Genomic DNA, 20,636 nt, shown 5'->3' on the forward strand with positions numbered 1-20,636 from the left:
AATTTAAGCGGCTTACCCAGAGTCACACAGCAGACGAGTGGCGGAGCCGGGATCGGAACCCACGTCCTCGGACCCTCCCCAAGCCCGGGCTCCCGAGGCCCAGAGAACCTGGAAGTCGAGGGACGGAGCCGGGATGAGAACCCAGGCCCCTCTGACTCCCAGGCCCGGGCTCTGCCCACTGGGCCACGCTGCTTCTCGTCTGAGGAAATGCCAGGGACAGCGGGCAGGGAAGGACCCGATGGCCCCAGGCTCCAACCTTACCCAGGGGCAGCGTCCAGCGCAGGAGGGGCGCGGTGCCCAGTGCCCCCAGATGCCCCTTGACCTCTAGTGACCCCGTGAGATCCCATGCCCGGGGGAGGTCGCCTACACAAACACCCCCCACCCCCCCACACACAAGTACACAAACACAGATGCTGCGGACAAACACCCAGACCCCCACACAAACACAGAGAGACGCGGCATAAACACACACGCACACACCCTGAGACAGGCGGTCGGACAGGCGAAAACCCGAGGCGGGCAGCTGGGGGAGGGCTGGGTGTCCCGCCCCCCGCCCCCCGCCCCTCCCCGGCCCTTTGGCCGCCCCGCCCCCTCTCCCGGTTGCATAAACGCCCCCTCCCCTGGCCTGCCCAGCTTTGCCCGCTCCTTGCCCCCGGCCTGTGCCCATCGTCGGCTCGCCCCGTCTTCGCCGCCGCTGCCAGTCGAGCGCCCTCAGCATGGGTAAGGGGGCCGGGCCCTTGGGGGAAGGGGCCCGTGTCCCCTCCGGCCCCCTCCCCCCCGCGGAGGGCGTGCGCGGCCGGTCCAGGTGCGGGTCCCGCCCGCCTCCTTCTTACCCCCCAGCACTAATTGCACCGCCGCGGGAAGAGGGTTGGGGGCGGGGGGGGGGGGAAGGGGCCCGGGGTCGTCGAGTTGCTTAGGGGTTGGTGGAGCGGAGGCGGGGTAACGGGCCCCTGCCAACGGGCTGCCTCAGTTTCCCCCGCCGTCTCTCCCTCCTCCTCCTTCCCTGGGTGCGGGTCCCCGGGACGGGATGGAGTGGGGTGGGGGGGAGAGGGCGTGTGCGGGGTCTGGGGAGCGGCCCGGGGGTGCCCCACGGCCCCAGGCGGTGCCCCCCTGCCCCCTCACCCCCGACCCTCCCGCCCTGGGCCCGAGGGGCTGGGCGGCTCCCGCGGGCACGGCCGCAACTCTTGGGGCAGGAGCGGGACCCAGGCCGGCCTCTGCCCGCAGCTGCGTCACCACCTCCGCTCCTCCCCACCCCCACCCCCACCCCCATCCCCACCTCCAACCCGTACCTTCCTCCTCTGCTTCTTTCCCCCTCCTCTTCTTCTTTTTCCCCCTCCTCTTTTTCTTCCCCCTTCTCCTTTTCCTCCCTCTTCTCCTTTCCTCCCCTCCTCTTCTTCTCTCTCCCTCTTCTTCTCTCTCTTCTTCTCTCTCCCTCCTGTTCTTCTTTCCCCCTCCTCTTCTTCTTTCCCCTCTTCTTTCCCCCTCTTCTTTCCCCCTCCTCTTCTTCTCTCTCCCTCCTCTTTCCCCCTCCTCTTCTTCTTTCCTCCTCCTCTTGTCTCTCCCTATTCTCTCTCCCTCTTCTTTCCCCCTCTTCTCTCTCCCTCCCTTTCTTCTTTCCCCCTCCTCTTCTTTCCTCCTCTTCTTCTCTCCCCCCTCCTCTTCTCTCTCCCTATTCTCTCTCCCTCCCTTCCTTTCTTCTTTCCCCCTCTTCTCTCTCCCTCCCTTTCTTCTTTCCCCCTCCTCTTCTTTCCCCCTCCTCTTCTTTCCCCCTCCTCTTCTTTCCCCCTCTTCTTCTCTCCCCCTCCTCTTCTTTCCCCCTCTTCTTCTCTCCCCCTCCTCTTCTCTCTCCCTCTTCTTCTTCTTTCCCCTCCTCTTCTTCTTCCCCCTCCTCTTTTTTTCTCCTCTTCTCCCCTCTCTTCCTCTTTTTTTCTTTCCTCCTCTTCTCCCCTCCCCCCTCTTCCCATCCCCTCGTCCCGCGTGGGGCCGGCGGGTTGTCCCGCTCGGTCTGGGTCCGGTGGCGGCCCCGGGCCCCCCTGAGCCCGCCCTCCTGAGGCAGGAGCCGGTTGACCCCTGGGAGGAGGGGAGGAGGCGGGAGGGGGGTCCCCGCGGCCCGGGCCCCTGCGGGGAGGGCCGGGGAGGGGAGGGGGAGGAGAGGGAAGGGTCTGCGGCCTGGCCCATGAGCTGGCCCGCGTCCAGCGGTAGGCGCTGCCCGAGGACCCGCCGCCCTCCCTTGCCCTGCCCTGCCCTGCTCTGGCCGGGGGTCTCGGGGGTCTCGGGGGTCTCGGGGGTCTGGGGCGGGGCCCCAGCTGGCCGTCAGAGCGGGGCAGACGCGGAGACAGAGGGCTGCCGGCTGTGACGAGGGAGCCGCGTTTTGGCGGGGGGCGGGGGGCGGGGGGCGTCTCGCTCATCTCCCCCCGCCCCCGCCCCTTTCTTTCTCAGCAAAGTGCCAGCACAACGGCCCGGGCTACGCCACTCCTTTGGAGGCCATGAAAGGCAAGTGCTCCCCCGACCCCCGACCCCCGACCCCCGCTCCCTCAGCGGGTCCCGCCCCCCGATCCCCGCCCCCAACCCCGCCCCCTCTCCGGGCCCCGCCCCCCTTTCCATTCATTCAGTCGTATTTACTGAGCGCTCACTGTGTGCAGAGCGCTGTACTAAGCGCTTGGGCGAGTTCAGTGGGGCAACAGATAGAGACCATCCCCGCCCAACCACGGGGCTCACCGTCTAGAAGGGGGGACGCGGACAACAAAACGAACCCCATCCTCCCCTCCGCCCCTGCCCCGGCAGGGCCCCGGGAGGTGCTCGTCTACCTGCCCTGCATCTACCGCAACACGCCCACCAAGGCGCCCGACTACCTGGCCACCGTGGACGTGGACCCCGCATCCCCCCACTACTGCCAGGTGACGAGGGCGCAGACCCGCCCAGACCCCACCGACAGCCCCCCGGGGACCGTCTCGCTGCCCTTAGGTGTCTCTGGGTCTGCCGGTGTCTCTCTCCCTCTCCTTCTCCGCATTTCCCTCTCCCCATCCGTCCCTGGGAGTCCTACTAGTAGCAGCAGCAGCTAATAGAGCCCGGGCCCGGGAGTCGGAAGGACCTGGGTTCTCACCCCGGCTCAGCCACCTATCTGGCTGTTAGACCTTGGGCAAGTCGTTTCACTTCCTTCGGCCTCAGTTGCCTCATCTGGAAAATGGGGATGAAGACCGAGCGCCCCCTTGGGGACAGGGACTGTGTCCAACCCGGTCTGCTTGTATTCCCCCGCCCCCAGCGCTTAGTACAGTGCCTGGCACATAGTAAGCACTTAACAAATAGCACCATTAGTAGGAGGAGCATTCATTCATTCATTCAATAGTATTTATTGAGCGCTTACTATGTGCAGAGCACTGTACTAAGCGCTTGGAATGAACAAGTCGGCAACAGAGAGAGACGGTCCCTGCCGTTTGACGGGCTTACGGTCTAATCGGGGGAGATGGACAGACGAGAACGATGGCGATAAATAGAGTCGAGGGGAAGAACATCTCGTAAAAACAATGGCAACTAAACAGAATCGAGGCGATGTACAATTCATTAACAAAATAAATAGGGTAATGGAAATATATACAGTTGAGCGGACGAGTACAGTGCTGTGGGGATGGGAAGGGAGAGGGGGAGGAGCAGAGGGACAGGGGGAAAAGAGGGTTTAGCTGCGGAGAGGTAAAGGTGGGGGGGTGGTAGAGGGAGTAGAGGGAGAAGAGGAGCTCAGTCTGGGAAGGCCTCTTGGAGGAGGTGAGTTTTAAGTAGGGTTTTGAAGAGGGGAAGGGAATCAGTTTGGCGGAGGTGAGGAGGGAGGGCGTTCCGGGACCGTGGGAGGACGCGGCCCGGGGGTCGACGGCGGGATAGGCGAGACCGAGGGACGGTGAGGAGGTGGGCGGCGGAGGAGCGGAGCGTGCGGGGTGGGCGGTAGAAAGAGAGAAGGGAGGAGAGGTAGGAAGGGGCGAGGTGATGGAGAGCCTCGAAGCCTAGAGTGAGGAGTTTTTGTTTGGAGCGGAGGTCGATAGGCAACCACTGGAGTTGTTTAAGAAGGGGAGTGACATGCCCAGATCGTTTCTGCAGGAAGATGAGCCGGGCAGCAGTAGTAGCGATGGTGGTTGGAGAATTTCTTAAGCACTTACTATGTGCAGAACACTGTAGTAAGCGCTGGGAAAGTATAGAGTGGAGGGGGGATTAGACAGGATCCCCGACCTTCAACCAGCCCACAATCTAAAAATGACAGTGGGAGAGGGATGATGAGGCAGACACAGGAAGGAATGAGTGCCCAATAAACCACTCAAACAACATAAGAGACGTGGACAAACGCACAAAATAAAAACTGCGTACGGTGTCTGTCTCTCGGAGGCTGCCTCTGTGTCTCTCTCCCTATCTCTGTCTCTGAGAATCTCAATATCCGCGTTTGTCTCTGACGATCTTTGTTGGCCTCTCCCTATTTCTGGGCTTGCCATCTTTCTGTTTCCATCCCTGTCTCTCTCCATCTTTCTCTTCGCGTCTCTCTCTCTTTCTCCATCTCTTCCGTCTCTTTCTGTCTCTTTGTCTCTGCCCCCTTTCTCTCTCTCTCTCCATCTCTGTCTCTCTGTCTCCTCTCCTTCCCCTTCTCTGTCTCCGTCTCCCTTTGTCTCTCTCCCTCTCTGTCTCCGTTTCTCTTTCTTCATCTCTCTCCATATCTGTTTCTATCCATCTCTTTCCTCCGTCTCTCTTTGTCTCTCCATTTTTCTGTCTCATTTTCTCTTTCTTCATCTCTCTCTCCATATCTGTCTCTTTCTCCGCCTCTCTTTGTGTCTCTCCGCCTGTCTCCGACTCTTTCTCCGTCCCTTTCCTACTCTCTCTCTCTCTTTCTCCGTCTCTCTCTTTCCATCTCTCTCTGTCTCTCCGCCTGTCTCCGTCTCTGTCCGTCTTTGTGTTTCTTCGTCTCTCTGTCTACCTCTTTTTCCTTCTGTCTCTGTCTGTCAGTCCGTCTCTGTCTCTCTCCGTCATTCTCTGCCTCTTTTTCCGTCTCTCTCTCTCTCTCCGTCTGTCTCTGTCTATCTCTTTTCCTTCTTTGTGAGAAGCAGCGTGGCTCAGTGGAAAGAGCCCGGGCTTGGGAGTCAGAGGTCATGGGTTCTAATCCCGACTCCGCCACTCGTCAGCTGTGAGACTTTGGGCAAATCACTTCACTTCTCTGTGCCTCAGTGACCTCATCTGTAAAATGGGAATTAAGACTGTGAGCCCCACGTGGGACCGCCTGATTACCTTGTATCTACCCCAGCGCTTAGAACAGTGTTTGCCACATAGTAAACGCTTAACAAATACCAACATCATCATTATTATTATTTTTCTGTCTCTGTCTCTCTTTCTCCATCTGTGTCTCTCTCCGTCATTCTCTGCCTGTCTTTTTCCTCCTGTCTCTGTCTCTCTCTCCATCTGTCTCTGTCTCCGGTCTCTCTCTCCGTCTGTGTCTCTCTCCGTCATTCTCTGCCTATCTTTTTCCTCCTTTCTCTGTCTCCCTCTCCGTCTGTCTCTGTCTTTTTCCGTCTGTCTCTGTCTTTCCGTCTGTTTCTGCCTCTCCCTCATTCTCTGTCTTTCACTCGGTCTGTCTCTGTCTCTCCGTCTTTGTCTTTTGCCCTCTGTCTCTGTCTTTTCGTCTGTCTGTCTCTGTCTCTCCGACTGTCTCAATCTCTCCGTCTGTCTCTGTCCGTCATTCTCTCTCTCTCCATCTGTCTCTGTCTCGGCGTCGGTCCTCCCGTTGTGGGGGGGGGGGTCTCTCCATCTCCCCCCTCCCCCCCCCCCCCCCCGGGGCTGCGGGGCAGTTGCGGGAGAGCGTGCGCGCGCGCCCCCTGCAGGTGATCCACCGGCTGCCGATGTCGCACGAGGGGGACGAGCTGCACCACTCGGGCTGGAACGCCTGCAGCAGCTGCTTCGGAGACCGCTCCAAGGCCCGCAGCAAGCTCCTGCTGCCCAGCCTCGTCTCCTCCCGCATCTACGTCGTCGACGTGGCCACCGACCCCCGCGCCCCCCGCTTCCACAAGGTGCCCCCTCCCCTGCGGGGCGGGAGCCCGGGCCCGGGGGGCGGAGGGTGGGGGCTTCCAATCCCCGCTCCGCCCCTCTTCCGCCGGCCCACCTTGGGCCAGTGGTTTCCCCGGGCCCTCATCTGGAAAAGGAGGGGTGAAGAGCGTGAGCCCCAGAGGGGACGGGGACCGCGTCCGACCTCATTAACTCGTATCTACCCCGGCGGTCGGGACGGCGTGCGGCGCGTAGTGAGCGCTTAACAAATGCCGTAATAATCATGCAACGGAATTGGTAGGTAGAGTCCCTGCCCTCAAGGAGCTAATGGACTCCCACCCCTTTCTCGGCCTCCTCTGATCAGCCCACCCCCACACCATAGGCTTTAAAGACCTCCGTCCCCTCGCCCCTCCCACCTCCCCTCGCTACTCTCCCACTCCGACTCAGCCCGCAGCCTTCGCTCCTCCGGTGCCAACCTTCTCGCCGGGCCTCCGTCCCGTCAATCTCACCGCCGACCCCTCGCCCGCGTCCTGCCACTGGCCTGGAACGCCCTCTCTTCCCTCCAGTCCGACAGACGATGACTCTCCCCACCTTCAAAGCCTCTCTGAAGGCCCCTCTCCTCCAAGAGGCCTTCTCAGACTAAGCCCTTCTTTCCCTTCTCCCGCTCCCTTTATTCACCCCCCCACCCCTCGTCCCAGCCCCAAAGCAGTAACATCCGTCACCGCCATTTATTCGTTTCCATTAACGTCTGTCTCCCCTCTCTAGACGGTCAGCTCCTTGTGGGCGGGGAACGTGTCTGCCGACTCTGTTCTGTGGTACTCTCCCAAGCGCTCAGTCCAGCGCTCTGCACCGGGCGAGCGTTCAATAAATAGGATCGAGTGAATGAGTTGGAGGCAGTGGCTGCCCCTGACCCAAACCCCCCTGCCCCATCCCACCCCGCCCCCGTCCCCAGGTGGTGGAGCCAGAGGAAGTGATCTCTCGCACCGGCCTGGCTCACCTGCACACCAGCCACTGCCTGGCCAGCGGGGAGGTGATGATCAGCACCCTGGGGGACCCGGCCGGCAATGCCAAGGGTACGTGGGAAACCGCCGGACGGACGCCGGGGGCGCGGGAAGGGGCGGGGAACGGCGACGGAGACTACCCTTGGGACAGTCACACTCAGAAGCGAGAAGGGGCTCCGGCCTGGCAATCGGAGGACTTGGGTTCTCGTCTCGTGTCTGCTGTGTGACCGCGGGCGAGTCGCTTCGGTTCTCTGGGCCTCGGGTCCCTCATCCTCAAGATGGGGATGAAGACTGTGAGCCCCATGGGGGACGGGGACTGGGCCCGACCTGCTTATCTTGAGTCTGCCGCAGCGCTTAGTACGGTGCCTGGCACAGAGTAAGCGCTTAATAGATAAGTATTAAGAAAATGAGAGGATGGGAGGGCACAGGAGGGAAGCCGCACGGCTTAAGGGATAGAGCAGGGGCCTGGGAGTCAGAAGTCCATGGGTTCTCATCCCGGCTCTGCCGCTTGTCTGCCGTGTGACCTTGGACAAATCACTTTACTTCTCTGGGCCTCATTTACCTCATCTGGAAAATGGGGATTGAGACCGTGAGCCCCGTGTGGGCCAGGGACACTGTCTGACCCGGTCATCTCGGAAACCGTCCCAGCATTTAGAACAGTACCTGGCACGTAGTAAGCGCTTAACGGTTATCACAGTTTTACGATTGTCCTTGTGATTATTATTACTCCATCCCAGGTGGGTTCGTGCTGCTGGACGGGGAGACGTTCGAGGTGAAGGGCACGTGGGAGAAGGCGGGAGGGGAGGCCCCCATGGGCTACGACTTCTGGTACCAACCGAGGCACAACGTCATGGTCAGCACGGAGTGGGCCGCCCCCAAGGTCTTCATGGAAGGCTTCAAACCGGCCGACGTGAAAGCCGGTGAGGGCCCCCTCCCTCCGCCCCCTCGGGCTCCTCGCCCCCACGGGGGCCGGGCGGGAGGCCTGACGTGTTGCCCTCCGCCCCCCGCCCGCCCCCTCCCCCAGGGCTGTACGGAACGCGGATCCACGTGTGGGACTGGCAGAAGCGGGAGCGGGTGCAGACCCTGGATTTGGGAGCTGACGGGACCATCCCCCTGGAGATCCGCTTCCTGCACGACCCCGCCGCCTCCCAGGGCTTCGTGGGCTGTGCCCTCAGCTCCAACATCTACCACTTCTTCAAGGACCAGGTGGGTCGGGGGGAGCGCGTGTGGGTCCTCCCTCCCCCCCCCCTCCCTCCCCCCCCCCCGCCTCCCCACCACCCCAGGCCCCACTTCTACAAGGTCCAGCTGTCCACAGAGAAGCAGCGTGGCCTAGTGGATCGAGTCCGGGCCTGGGAGTCTGAAGGACCTGGGTTCTCATCCCGGCTCCTTCACCTGTCTGCTGGGTGACCTTGGACGAGTCACTTTACTTCTCTGGGCCTCAGTTCCCTCATCGGGAAAACGGGGACCAAGACCGTGAGCCCCACGGGGGACAAGAACTGTGTCCAACCTGATTACCTTGTATCCGCCACCGCACTTAGAACAGTGCCTGACATGTGGTCAGCGCTGAACCAATTCCATTATTATTATGAATGTTATTATTTCGTCTAGGCCACCTCCTTCTTCCCATCACCTCTTTGCGCCCCGCTCCCTCAACTTCCCGTCGGACTTTAATATATACTCTTTTAGATTTCCTACCATTTGAGCACTTCTCGCTCCTGTCCATAAACTGGCTTTATCTCAATCTCCTCCCGCTAGGCTGTTGGTTCTGTGTGGGTGGCCTTGCCGGGGCAGCAGCGCGGTCTAGTGGAAAGAGCCTGGGCTTGGGAGTCTGGGGACCTGGGTTCTAATCCCCGCTCCTCCAACCCTCCAGTCTTTTCCCTTTCCTCTCCACATCGAGCGGAAACATCTCACCGTCGGCTCTCCCTCCCATCCACTTACACGCACCTGCTGTGTGACCTTGGGCAAGTCACGTAACTTCCCTGTGCCTCAGTTCCTTCATCTGCAATATGGGGATTCAGTACCTGTCCTCCCTCCTACCTAGACTGTTTGGCCCATGGGAGACCTGATTATCTTATATCTACCCCCACGCTTAGTTCAGTTCTTGGCACGCCGCAAGTGCTTCACGAACACCACGATTACTATTAAACTTTTAGTCCAGCGCTTCGCCTATAAGTGCTCAGTAGACGATCGATCGATAGATATCGAACCCCACCCCGTCGACCTCCCACCCCAGTTCCTGATTGTACCGGGGATTCCCCTCTCTCATCTACATCCTCACTGCCTCCCCTCGCAACCCCTGCTTCTTCCAGACTGGCGTCTGGGCTGCAAAGAAGGTGATCCAGGTGCCCCCAAAGAAGGTAGAGGGCTGGATGTTGCCCGAAATGCCAGGTACGGGGATGGGGGGCAGGGGGCCGGGGGTCGGGAGAGGGCCCGGGGGCCGCAGGGCGGCGGGTGCCCGAGCTGCCTGCCCATCTTTCCGTCCGTCCGTCGGTCCAGGCTTGATCACGGACATCCTGCTGTCCCTGGATGACCGCTTCCTGTACTTCAGCAACTGGGTGCACGGTGACATCCGGCAGTACGACGTCTCCGACCCCAGCCATCCCCGCCTCGTTGGGCAGGTGCCGGGGGCTGGGCAGGAGGTGTCGGGGGGCCGGGGGAAGGAAGGGGAGGATCGGGGCTGCGGTCCCCGCCCTTCCCTCATCGCCAGGCCTCGCTTTCCCCAGGTCTTCCTCGGAGGAAGCATCGTGCAGGGCGGTCCCGTGCGCGTCCTCCAGGACCCAGAGCTCAAGCACCAGCCCGAGCCCCTGGTGATCAAGGTGAGGTGGGGTCCTGGCCTGGAGGAGGAGGGGAGCGGGGCTAGGGGCTGGGGCGAGGGAGGGGCCTTGGATGTGTGCATTGGGGGGGAGGGGGGGCTCCTCACCGCCTGTGTGTACCCCCCATCCCCTCCCCCAGGGGAAGAAGATCGCGGGTGGCCCCCAGATGATCCAGCTGAGCCTGGATGGGCATCGGCTCTACGTCACCACGTCCCTCTACAGCGCCTGGGACAAGCAGTTCTACCCCGACCTCCTCCGGTGAGGCCTGTGAGACCCCCTTCCCGCCCCCCACTCTCTCCCCACACCCCTTTCCCGTTCTCTCTCCGGACCCTCCCCATCAATCAATCAATCAATCAATCAGTCGTCTTTATTGAACACGTACTGTGTTCAGAGTAATAAGAACAACGGTATTTGGTAAGCGCTTAGTAGGTGCCAGGAACTTGGAGTAAGCACTGGGGTGGATCCAAGTTACTCGGGTTGGACACGATCCCCCTTTTACAGTTGAGGGAATTGAGGCCCAGAGAAGTGAAGTGACTTGTCTGGGGTCATACAGCAGACACGTGTATTGCATTCTCTCAAGCACTTAGTACAGTGCTCTGCACACAGTAAGTGCTCAATAAATACGACCGAACGAGTGAATGAAGTGGCGGAGCCATGATTAGAACCCATGACTTTCTGACTCCCAATCCCGTGCTCCATCCGCTACATCGGAGTACCGAACTGAGCGCCGGGGACACCTTTGGACCTTCCCAATCAGTCGGTCAGAAGTGGGAAGAGCCCTGACTTGGGAGTCAGAGGTCTTGAGTTCTAATCCCCGCTCCGCCACTTATCAGCTGTGTGACTTTGGGCAAGTCGCTTCACTTCTCTGTGCCTCAGCTCGTCTGTAAAACGGGGATTAAGACTGTGAGCCCCACGTGGGACAACCTGATGACCTTGTATCTATCCTAGCGCTTAGAACAGTGCTTGGCACATAATAAGCGCTTAAGAAATACCATTATTAATTGAGAACTTACTGTGTGCAGAGCACCGTACTAAGCACTTGGGACACCTCTGGACCTCCCAATCAGGGGTCTTCAGTGAGCACTTGCTATGTGCAGATCACTGTACTAAGCGTTCGGGAGAGTCTAGTACAGTAGAGGTCGTAGATCCCTGCCCGGAAGGAGTTTCTGGTCTGCACGAAAGTCACCCTGATCTCCTCTACCCGTCCCCGACCTCTGCCCTATCAGAGACCCCCCCCCCAGGAGTCCCCTTCCCTACAACCCCCCGCTGTCTTCTGACCTCCCCCTCCCCGCGGCAGGGAGGGTTCTGTGATGATGCAGATTGACGTGGATACGGAGAAGGGGGGCCTGACCCTGAACCGCAACTTCCTGGTCGACTTCGGCAAGGAGCCGCTGGGCCCCGCCCTGGCCCACGAGCTCCGCTACCCCGGCGGCGACTGCAGCTCCGACATCTGGCTGTGAGGGCCGGGACCACCAGCGGGCCCCCGGCCCCCGTCCCTAGCCACCCCCACCCCTCTCCCTCCCAGGACGCGGTCCCCCCCACCCCCCACCCCCACCCCCGGCTCATCGTCTCTGCCCCGTTTTTGCTACTGAATGTCGGTTGGGGTGCCCGTGTCGGCCGTGGACGGGGAAGGAATAAAACCGGTGGAAACGGACGGACTGTGCCGGGCCGGGGTGGGGCCGAGGCGGGAGTGTTCCCCCACCCCCTGGGGCGGCTGCTAAGTCTGAGGGGGAGACAGGAGACCCTCCCCTCCTCCTCCATCCACCCCCCAAAAGCAAACACACCTACACTGTTCTGGGAGCGGGGAGGAGACGTGGATCCTGCCATAGGGGGTTGGTGGCTTCCGGAGGAGACCGAGGAAATTGGACACAACTCCACCTGCACCCTTCTTAGAGAGAAAGAGACACACTCACAGAGACACAGAGAGACACATTCATCATTCAGTGGTATTAATTGAGCACTTACCGGGTGGAAAACACTGTACTAAGCACTGGGGAGAGTACAGTACGATAGACAGTCACATTTCCTGCCCACGAGCTCACGGTCTAGAGGGGGAGAGAGACATTAATATACATAAGTAAATAAATTCCAGAGGTACAGAGAGACACACAGAGACACAGAGAGAGAACGAATGAACGCGTGAACGTTGGAGCCATGTCTCGGTGTGTTTGTGCGTGCACTATTCTCTCCTACTTAGACTACGAGCTCTGGACTTTCCCAAGCGCTTAGTACGCTGTGCCCACATTGAATGAATGAACATGGGATACGGACTGTGTCCAACCTGATTATCTTGTTTCGATCCTAATGCCTAGCATAGTGTTTGTCACACAGCAAGTGCTTAACAAATACCATTTATTATTAGGAGGGAATCGACGTGTGGGTGGGCAGGCCCAAATCCAGGCTTTGGGGCCCAAGGGGCGCGGGGGCCCGGTGGTTGCAGCGGGCCTGTTTCCACTCTAGTTTCAGCTCCCCCAGATTCCCAAATACGGGACCACCCCGCCTCGTCCCGGCCCATCTCGAGACGGAGAAGCCACTGACGACTCACAGGTCCTGGAGAGACACAGGTGACACCCCGGGGAGAAGCAGCATGGCCTAGTGGCGAGAGCCCGGTCTTGGGAGTCAGAGGATGTGGGTTCTAATCCCGGCTCTGCCACTTGTCTGCTGTGTGACCTTGGGCAAGTCATTTAACTTTTCTGAGCCACAAGCACCTCATCTTTAAAATGGGGATAAAGACTGTGAGCCCCATGTGGGACAACCTGATGACCTCGTATCTATTCTAGTGTTTAGAAGAGTGCTCGGCCCAGAGTAGGGTCTTAATGAATACCAATAGAGAAGCAGCTTGGCTCAGTGGAAAGAGCCAGGGCTTGGGAGTCAGAGGTCGTGGGTTCGAATTCCGGCTCTGCCACTTGTCAGCTGTGTGACTGTGGGCAAGTCACTTAACTTCTCGGTGCCTCAGTGACCTCATCTGTAAAATGGGGATTAACTGTGAGCCTCACGTGGGACAACCTGATTTCCCTGTATCTACCCCAGCGTTTAGAACAGTGCTCTGCACGTAGTAAGCGCTTAACAAATACAAACATTATTATTACTACTGAATGAATACTAGTAGAAAGAGTGTGGCCTAGATGATAGAACTCTGGGCCTGGGAGTCAGAAGGACCTGGGTTCTAATCCCAGTTCCGCCACTTTGTCGGCTTGGGCCAATCACTTCACTTCTCCGGGCCTCGGTTCCCCCATCTGGAAAATGGGAATGAAGACTGTGAGCCCCACATGGGACGGGGACTGTGTCCAATCCGATCTGCTTGTAACCCTCCACCCACACTTAGTGCTTAGTACAGTGCCTGGCACATAGAAAGCGCTTAACAAATATCACAATTATCGTTAAGCTCATTAGACTGTGAACCCATTGTTGGGTAGGGATTGTTTCTATTTATTGCCGAGTTCTACTTTCCAAGCTCTTAGTACAGTGCTCTGCACACAGTAAGCGCTCAATAAATACGATTGAATGAACGAGGACCCGGCCTTCAAACAGTCACGGCCCCTCCGCCCCCATCCCATTTATCGATCAACCTTCCCTCCTCTGGGGCACCGGGGTGCAAACCGTGGCATGGAGAAGCAGCGTGACTCAGTGGAAAGAGCCCGGGCTTCGGAGTAAGAGGTCATGGGCTCGACTCCCAGCTCTGCCGCTTGTCAACTGTGTGACTGTGGGCGAGTCACTTCACTTCTCTGTGCCTCAGTTATCTCATCTGTAAAATGGGGATTAACTGTGAGCCTCACGTGGGACAACCTGATGACCCTGTATCTCCCCCAGCGCTTAGAACAGTGCTCTGCACACAGTAAGAGCTTAATAAATACCAACATTATAAAAAAGAGCCCGGGCTGGGGAGTCAGAGATCATGGGATCCGATCCCGGGTCCGCCCCTTGTCAGCTGTGTGACTTTGGGCGAGTCAGCTCACTTCTCTGGGCTTCAGTTCCCTCATCTGTAAAATGGGCATGAAGACCGGGAGCCCCACGGGGGCCAACCTGATCACTTTGTATGCTCCCCGGCGCTTAGAACAGTGCTTGGCACATAGTAAGCGCTTAACAAATGCCATGATTATTATTAAGAGGGAGTTAAACCCAGGAGTTCTGGCTCCCGGCCTTTTAAAAACACCGCCCTCCTCCTCCTCCTTCTCCTCCTCCTTCCCTTGGGAGAGCTCCCCTTCCCCTCGCGCCCGGGCCACGTGCCCCGACTGACCCCGGTAACCGACCCGCAAGGGCGGCCCGGACTTTCCCCGCTTCTCGCCCCCGCCCCGCCGGCCCTGGCGGGCCAATCAGAGCGCTGTTACTAGGCAGACTTGTCCCTCCGTCGGGGGCGCGGCCGTCGGGGGCGCGGCCGGGGGCGGGGGCGGGGGCGGCGGCGAGAAGGCGGCAGGTTGGGGAGCGCGCGCGCCGGGCGCCGCCAGGGGGCGCGCGCGAGGAGGAGGCGGGGCGGCGCGCGGCGGCGCCCAGCCAATGGCACGCGGGGGCCGGCCCTGTATCCGGGCAGATTGCGGCGGCCCCGGCCAATGACAAAAAAGAAAAGAAAGAAACGAGGAAGGCGGCCAGCCCGCGGGGCCGCTCCTGGAGCAGGGGAGGGCGCTTCCGAGGTACTTTCTCCTTCCGCCCCCCACCCCGAAATAAAGATACTTTTTTTTCTTTTTTTTGGCCCGGGAGTTTGGGTCGCGGGGAGGTTCGGGGACAGGGCAGAGGTGGCATTTCCCTCCCCCAGTTGACGATTCCTTACCCCGCCCTTGAAATTGGGAGGGGGGGTGGGGGATCCCCTTCCTCTTTGGGGCGGGGCTGACTCCACCCTCTCGCCCCCTCCCTTTTTTGCCCCCAGGTGAGCCGGGGGGAGGGGGAGGGACACGGGGGGTGGGGGCGAGGGGGCGCGCGGGAAGGGGAAATGGGGAGGGGGGAGAGGAGCACCGGGGGTGCGGCACGTGGAGCCCGGGGGAGGTGGGGGGAGGGGACGGGCGGGGTTTCAGGCGGGTTAGAGACCTTCCCCCTCCCGATCCGGAGGATGGGGGCAGGTGGGGAGGGGGGAGCGGGAAGCCCCCGCCCCCCTCCCCCATCTCCCCGGTCTCAGACTGGAAAGTTTCCCGGAGTTTGCGGAGTCTGCAGGGAGGAGGGATCCTGGGTCCTCCGCTAGGCGGCGCTGCAGAGGGGGGACCCCCCCCACTGGAGTAGAGGGCCACCCCCTCCCCTCCCCCCATCCGACCACCCCGTGTCCTCTTCCCCCCCCCCGGACTGTCCCCAGGGTCCCCGCCACTATGGCCGAGGACGAGGCGGACCCCACAAGCCCCAAGGCGGCCGGGGCCGCCCCCCAGGGGGACGGAGACCCCGGCTCCCTCCTGCAGAAGCTGCGAGGTGGCATCACGTGAGTTCCCCCTCCTCCTCCCCCGGGGTGGCCCGGCTTGGGGGGAGGGTCCGAGGCCTCCCCTTTCCTTAACCCCCCTCCTACCTACCTCACCCACCCCGCCGCAACCCAGCCCTCACACCTGGCTCCTCCGTGCCAGCCTTGTCCCCGGGCCCCCGGCTCGTCCGTCGCGGCGCCAACCCCTCGGCCACGTCCTGCCTGCAGCCCGGCGGGCCCTCCCTCCTCACCTCCGACGCACGGTGACTCTGCCTTCCTTCGAAGCCTTATCCAAGGCCCATCTCCTCCCGGAGGCCTTCCCTGACTAAGCCCTCCTCTCCTCTTCCCCCACTCCCTTCTGCGTCGCCCCGACTGGCCCCCGGCATTCATCCCCCCCGCCAGCTCCTCGCCGCTCGTGCCCGTCCCCGCCACCGTAGTTACTTTTATTAACGTCTGTCTCCCCCTCTAGACCGAAAGTTCGTTGTGGGCAGGGAACGCGTCTGTTATATTGTTCTGTCGCACTCTCCCTAGCACTCAGTCCAGTGCTCTGCACACAGTCAGCGCTCAGTAAATACAAGTAGACTGACTGAGTGACTTTCTTCGGTGTGGGGCAGGGCGGGGGGCTGGGACCGGTGCCCGCCCACCCCTCACACTCTCTCTCCCTCTGTTCACTCCAGAAAAAGCATCCAGAACAAAGTTGAGCTTATACTGGTGAGTGCTTGGGGCGGGGGGGCGGGGCGAGGCCGGAGAGGGGTGGGCTTCCCGTCCCTCACGGCCCCCCACCCCGGCACCCCGTCTCTCCCAGCAAGATGTCCAGAAATTCTCGGACAACGACAAGCTGTACCTCTACCTGCAGCTGCCCTCCAGCCCCAGCGCTGGGGACAAGAGGTAGAATGGGGAGGAGGGAGGTGGGGTGCGAGAGGGCGAGGGCTGGGGTGTCTGAGCCGGCCGGGGTGTCTGAGCCCGCCGGGGGTCGCGGACGGGCGTCCGGAGGGGGTAGGAGGGTCCGCCCCCACGGAGCCCGGTGACGCCTCGCCCGGCCCCAGCAGCCTGGACCCGAGCGTGCACAGTACGGCCGAGCACATGTACGCCTACAACTGGATCCGGGACCACCTGGAGGAGCACGTGGCCACCTGCCTGCCCAAGCAGGACGTCTACGACGCCTATAGGTGATGGGGGCGCGGGGCCGTCCTGGGGGACATCCCCCCGGCCCCACTGACCCCCTCATTCGACCCAGGGATCCCCCCACTTCTAATGGCCCCACACTGACCCCCGATGCCCCCTGCTTTGACCTCTTCACCGACCGCTTGTGATCCTTGCGTTCCCCTGGACCCCCAACCTGACCCTCAGTGATGGGGGGGGGGGCGGGGAGGGGAGGCGAGGGGCCGGGCCGGGACTCAGCAGCCCCCCACCCCCACCCCGGGACCCCTCTCCACAGGCGATACTGCGGCAGCCTCCGCTGTCGCCCACTCGGGGCCGCCAACTTCGGCAAGATCATCCGTGAGATCTTCCCCGACATCAAGTCCCGGAGACTGGGGGGCCGGGGCCAGTCCAAGTATCCTTGGCGTGTGTGTGTGTGTGTGTGTGTGTGTGTGTGTTGGGGGGCCACGGGGCTCCGGTCCCAGGGTCCAGGGTCCAGGCAGGGATCGGCCAAGTACCCTGGAAGGGTGGGGCGGGAAGGCCAGGGGCAGTCCAAATCCTGGGTGCTCGGGGGAGGCCGAGGGTCAGTTCAAGTGTCCTTTTGGCGGTGGGAGAGGGAGGGAGGCCGAGGGGATCAGGGTCAATCCAAATACCCGGGGAGGGGGCGTGACCAGAAGCAGCGTGGCCTAATGGCTAGATTCCGGGCCTGGGAGTCAGAGGTTCTAATCCCAGCTCTGCCACTTGTCTGCTGTGTGACCTTAGGCAAGTCACATAGGACCAGACTAAGGACTGGGAGAATACGACACAAGGGAGCTTGTAAACGTGATCCCTGTCCTCAAAGAGCTTACAATCTAGTGGGGTAAACAGACACAAATAAATATATACGCTCAACTGTATATATTTTCATTACCCTATTTATTTTGTTAATGAGATGTACATCACCTTGATTCTATTTATTTGCTATTGTTTTAATGAGGTGTTCTTCCCCTCGATTCTATTTATTGCCATTGTTCTTGGCTGTCTGTCTCCCCCGATTAGACTGTGAGCCCATCAGAGGGCAGGGACTGTCTCTATCTGTTACCGATTTGTACACTCCAAGCGCTTAGTACAGTGCTCTGCACATAGTAAGTGCTCAGTAAATACTATTGAATGAATGAATGAATGAATGAATGGGGGGGAGGGGCAGTCTGAGGAGACGGGACGGGACCTAGAGGTCTTGGCTCCCGGCGAGGGCCGTGACCAGGGGAGCCACCCGGGGGGGAACGGGAAGCTTAGGGGGGGCCTGCGTGGCACGTGCCAGCGCGAGCCTGTTACCTGCACGGGCGCCAGCCGGGATGGGCCACCCCGAGGCGCCCTGGGGGCCGTTGGCTCCTTGACCCCCGACCCCGCACCAGGTACTGCTACAGCGGCATCCGCAGGAAGACCCTGGTGTCCATGCCGCTGCTGCCCAGCCTCGACCTCAAGGGCCCCGAGAAGGTCAGTGGTCCCCACCCGGGGCACCGGCTGGGGGGGGCGGCGGAGGGGCACGGGGAGATGGCGGCTGACCCTCGCTCGTGTGCGCGTCCGCGTGTTTGTGCGCGAGCAGGAGCCGGGCCCGGAGGCGGCCCCGGGGCCGCAGGACAAGCTGCTGGAGGCGGCCTGCGCCCTGACCTGCGACTGGGCCGAGACCGTCCTGCAGCGCTCCTTCGGCTCCATCGTGGACGTGGCCCGCTTCCTGCTGCAGCAGCACCTCATCTCCGCCCGCTCCGCCCGCGCCCGCCTCTTCACCGACACCGTGCTCCCTTCGGCTGCCTCCACCGCCCAACCCGCTGGTGCGTTGAAACAACACCTCGCCCCGCGGCCCTGCCCCCCTCCGCCTCTCCCCGAGCCCCCGCCCCCACGGTGTCCTGGCCCTGGCCTGGGCCTTCACCCCGAAGCCCTGCCCACGCTCTCCGAATTTCCAGCCCTGAGGCCCTCCCCGCCCCCCACGGCCCTGCCCGGCCCTCCCACCTCCTCCACCCCGCCGGTCTGAAAACCGCCCCCCGGGGGACCCCCCACCCGCAGCCCCCATCACGGGTTCCACCTCTCCACAGATGGAGGCGAGCGGCCCAGTCCGGGCCCCCCTCCCCCTGCCAAGAACGGGCTGGCGGCCCCCGAGGCCAGCAACCCGCAGGCGACGAAGCCGGCCCGGCCGGAGGGCTGCCAGGAGGCCGCGGGGCCGGGGGAGCCACCCTCCCCGGCTCCTCAACCCTCCGCTCTGCCCCCCGTCCCCCGCCGGTCCCCGAAGGACCCGGCGCCGGAGAGCGCGCCCCCCGTCCCCCCGCCGCCGGGCCCCGGGGGCCCCCGGGAGCCCAAGCGGAGCTCGGAGGCCCCCCCGCGGGCGCCAGCCCCCAACAGCCCTCAGGTGAACGCCCTGGTCGCCCGGCAGCCCCCGCTCCGGCCCCGCGTGCCCTGCCCGCCCCTGCCCATGCCCCTGCCCCTGCGACTGCCCGTGCCCCGGCCCCTCTGCCTCTCACCCCCGGTCCTGGCCCCCAAGCTGGTGCCCGGCGGGACCCTCAAGATGACCGCCCTGCCCCTGCCTGTGGGCGCGGGGGGGCCCCGGGCCGCCCTGCCCATCATCAGCATGATCTTGCCCGCCGTGCCCGCCCCCCCGGCCCGGGCCGGGGGCCAGCGGGGTACGGAGGCGGGCGGCGGGGCGGTGGACCCCGGGCCCCGGGCCCGGGTCCCCAAGCGCCCGGTGGAGGTGCCCTCGGACGGCGGGCACCAGGCAGCCAAGGCAGTGAAGAAGGAAGCCCGGGAGGTGACCGCGGGAGGTCGGGCCCGAGAAGGCAGGCGAAAGAGGGGTCGCCCCCGGAAGGAAACGGGCGGCCGGGAGAGGAGCCCCTCGTCGGAGAAACCCGGGCCCCCCACGGACTCAGCCCGCCCGCCGGGGTGGCCGGGCGGCGGAGCGGCCCGGAGCCCCCCTGTCGGGTCCGCCGCCCGGGGCACCGCCGGGGCAGAGGCCGGGGAGCAGAGGGGCAGCCAGGACTCGGTGGGGGGCCAGGGGCCTAAGGAAGCCCCTCCTTGACCTCCTGGGGCGGGGGGGAGGGGGCGTCTGCCCCACTGCGTACACCTCGCGCCGTGGGGAAGGGGTGATCCGCCCCACTCCCCGAAGCTTACATCGTCCGACCTCCCCCCAACAACCCGTCCCCGCCATCCACATCTCCCAATAAAATCTGTTCCATCTCCCGCCCCTAGGCCCCTGCCGCCCTTTCTTGGGGGAGTTGAGGGGTGAGGAATTAGAGGCTCCGAGAGTCTTCTCTGGGCCGGATGCTTTAGTCTCCTCCCCTTGAGGGGACTCCTGATTGAGGGCTGGGGGAGGGGTGGTGAACCTGCCCCGGGGTGACCCAGGGGCCCTGACGGGGTGAGTTGGGGGCAGGGGGTCCTGGTGGTGACTCCGTTGGAGAGGGGAGCGATCAATCGATCCATGGTATTTACCGTATGCTCTTTACAGGGAGGGAAGGCGTCTGCTAATTCTGCCGTACGGTGCTCTCCCAAGCGTTCGGTACCGTGCTCTGCAAATAGCGCTCGATAAATACCATTGATTGATTTAGTGGGCAGCTGCTGCGTGCAGAGCACCGTACCTGGGAGCGCCTCATAAGGTAGAGGTCACGGGCATTGCCCTGGAGGGGAAGAAGCAGCGTGGCTGGGAGAAGCAGGGTGGCCTAGTGGCTAGAGCCCGGGCCTGAGAGTCAGAAGGACCTGGGTTCCCATCCCGGCTCCGCCGCTTGTCTGCTCTGTGGCCTTGGGCAGGTCACGTCACTTCTTTGGGCCTCAGTTTCCTCACCTGTAAAAAGGGGATTAAGAGTGCGAGCCCCATGTCGGACAGGGACCGTGTCCAACCCGATTAAATTTTATCACAGCGCCTAGAACGGTGCTTGGCTTATAGTGAGCACTTAACAAGTACCGTTATTACTGTTACTATTATTCCAGTCTGGGGTGCGGGCAAGGCAGACGGGGGCGATGGGAGATGGCGCGGAGAGCCATCAGCAGCGTAAGGATGGATTGATTGAGTGCCGGCTGGGTGCCGAGCGCGGTGCTAAGCACGCCGGGGCACAGAGAGGATAATCGGGCCCGACACCACCCGTCTTCCACTCGTGACCTCACGGTCCGAGAAGTAGGCGTGCGCAGCGTGTACGTGTAAGGTGGCCTGCGTGCGTGATACGAGGCGGGCGACCACCGATCCGCCGACGAACCCTGGGGCGGCGGGAGCGGGAAGCTGGGCGGTGAGTGGCTTTTCGAGGGGCTGAAATCCATCAATGGTATTTATTGAGCACTTACTGT

At 62.1% G+C, this 20,636-nt stretch overlaps 2 protein-coding genes across 2 annotated transcripts; both read left to right on the forward strand.

Moving 5' to 3' along the window:
- The first annotated feature begins 619 nt into the window (after nt 1–619).
- SELENBP1 (selenium binding protein 1) lies at nt 620–11,474 on the forward strand. The gene is made up of 12 exons (XM_029056340.2): nt 620–720; nt 2,440–2,493; nt 2,785–2,897; nt 5,847–6,032; nt 6,959–7,079; nt 7,745–7,927; nt 8,032–8,213; nt 9,317–9,395; nt 9,504–9,625; nt 9,731–9,823; nt 9,960–10,078; nt 11,118–11,474. The coding sequence occupies exons 1-12, from the start codon at nt 717–719 to the stop codon at nt 11,278–11,280; spliced, it is 1,419 nt and encodes a 472-aa protein (XP_028912173.1). The 5' UTR covers nt 620–716; the 3' UTR covers nt 11,281–11,474.
- Nucleotides 11,475–14,341: 2,867 nt separating this feature from the next.
- RFX5 (regulatory factor X5) lies at nt 14,342–19,380 on the forward strand. Its single transcript, XM_029055479.2, has 9 exons — nt 14,342–14,448; nt 15,099–15,218; nt 15,872–15,905; nt 16,000–16,082; nt 16,241–16,363; nt 16,633–16,749; nt 17,729–17,810; nt 17,920–18,145; nt 18,407–19,380. The coding sequence occupies exons 2-9, from the start codon at nt 15,112–15,114 to the stop codon at nt 19,378–19,380; spliced, it is 1,746 nt and encodes a 581-aa protein (XP_028911312.1). The 5' UTR covers nt 14,342–14,448; nt 15,099–15,111.
- Nucleotides 19,381–20,636: the final 1,256 nt, after the last annotated feature.

Source organism: Ornithorhynchus anatinus, chromosome X5 (genome assembly GCF_004115215.2).
Source record: "Ornithorhynchus anatinus isolate Pmale09 chromosome X5, mOrnAna1.pri.v4, whole genome shotgun sequence".
Classification (NCBI taxonomy): Eukaryota; Metazoa; Chordata; class Mammalia; order Monotremata; family Ornithorhynchidae; genus Ornithorhynchus; species Ornithorhynchus anatinus.

What these genes read in the sequence shown, in the direction of transcription:
- RFX5 (XM_029055479.2), top strand. Translation starts at nt 15,112, where the DNA reads ATGGCCGAGGACGAGGCGGACCCCACAAGCCCCAAGGCGGCCGGGGCC. An exon ending in AAGCTGCGAGGTGGCATCAC is followed by an intron (nt 15,219 to 15,871) that starts GTGAGTTCCCCC and finishes TGTTCACTCCAG; the next exon opens with AAAAAGCATCCAGAACAAAG. An exon ending in ACCTCAAGGGCCCCGAGAAG is followed by an intron (nt 17,811 to 17,919) that starts GTCAGTGGTCCC and finishes GTGCGCGAGCAG; the next exon opens with GAGCCGGGCCCGGAGGCGGC.
- SELENBP1 (XM_029056340.2), top strand. An exon ending in ACCGGCCGACGTGAAAGCCG is followed by an intron (nt 7,928 to 8,031) that starts GTGAGGGCCCCC and finishes CCCCTCCCCCAG; the next exon opens with GGCTGTACGGAACGCGGATC. An exon ending in CCGAGCCCCTGGTGATCAAG is followed by an intron (nt 9,824 to 9,959) that starts GTGAGGTGGGGT and finishes CCCCTCCCCCAG; the next exon opens with GGGAAGAAGATCGCGGGTGG.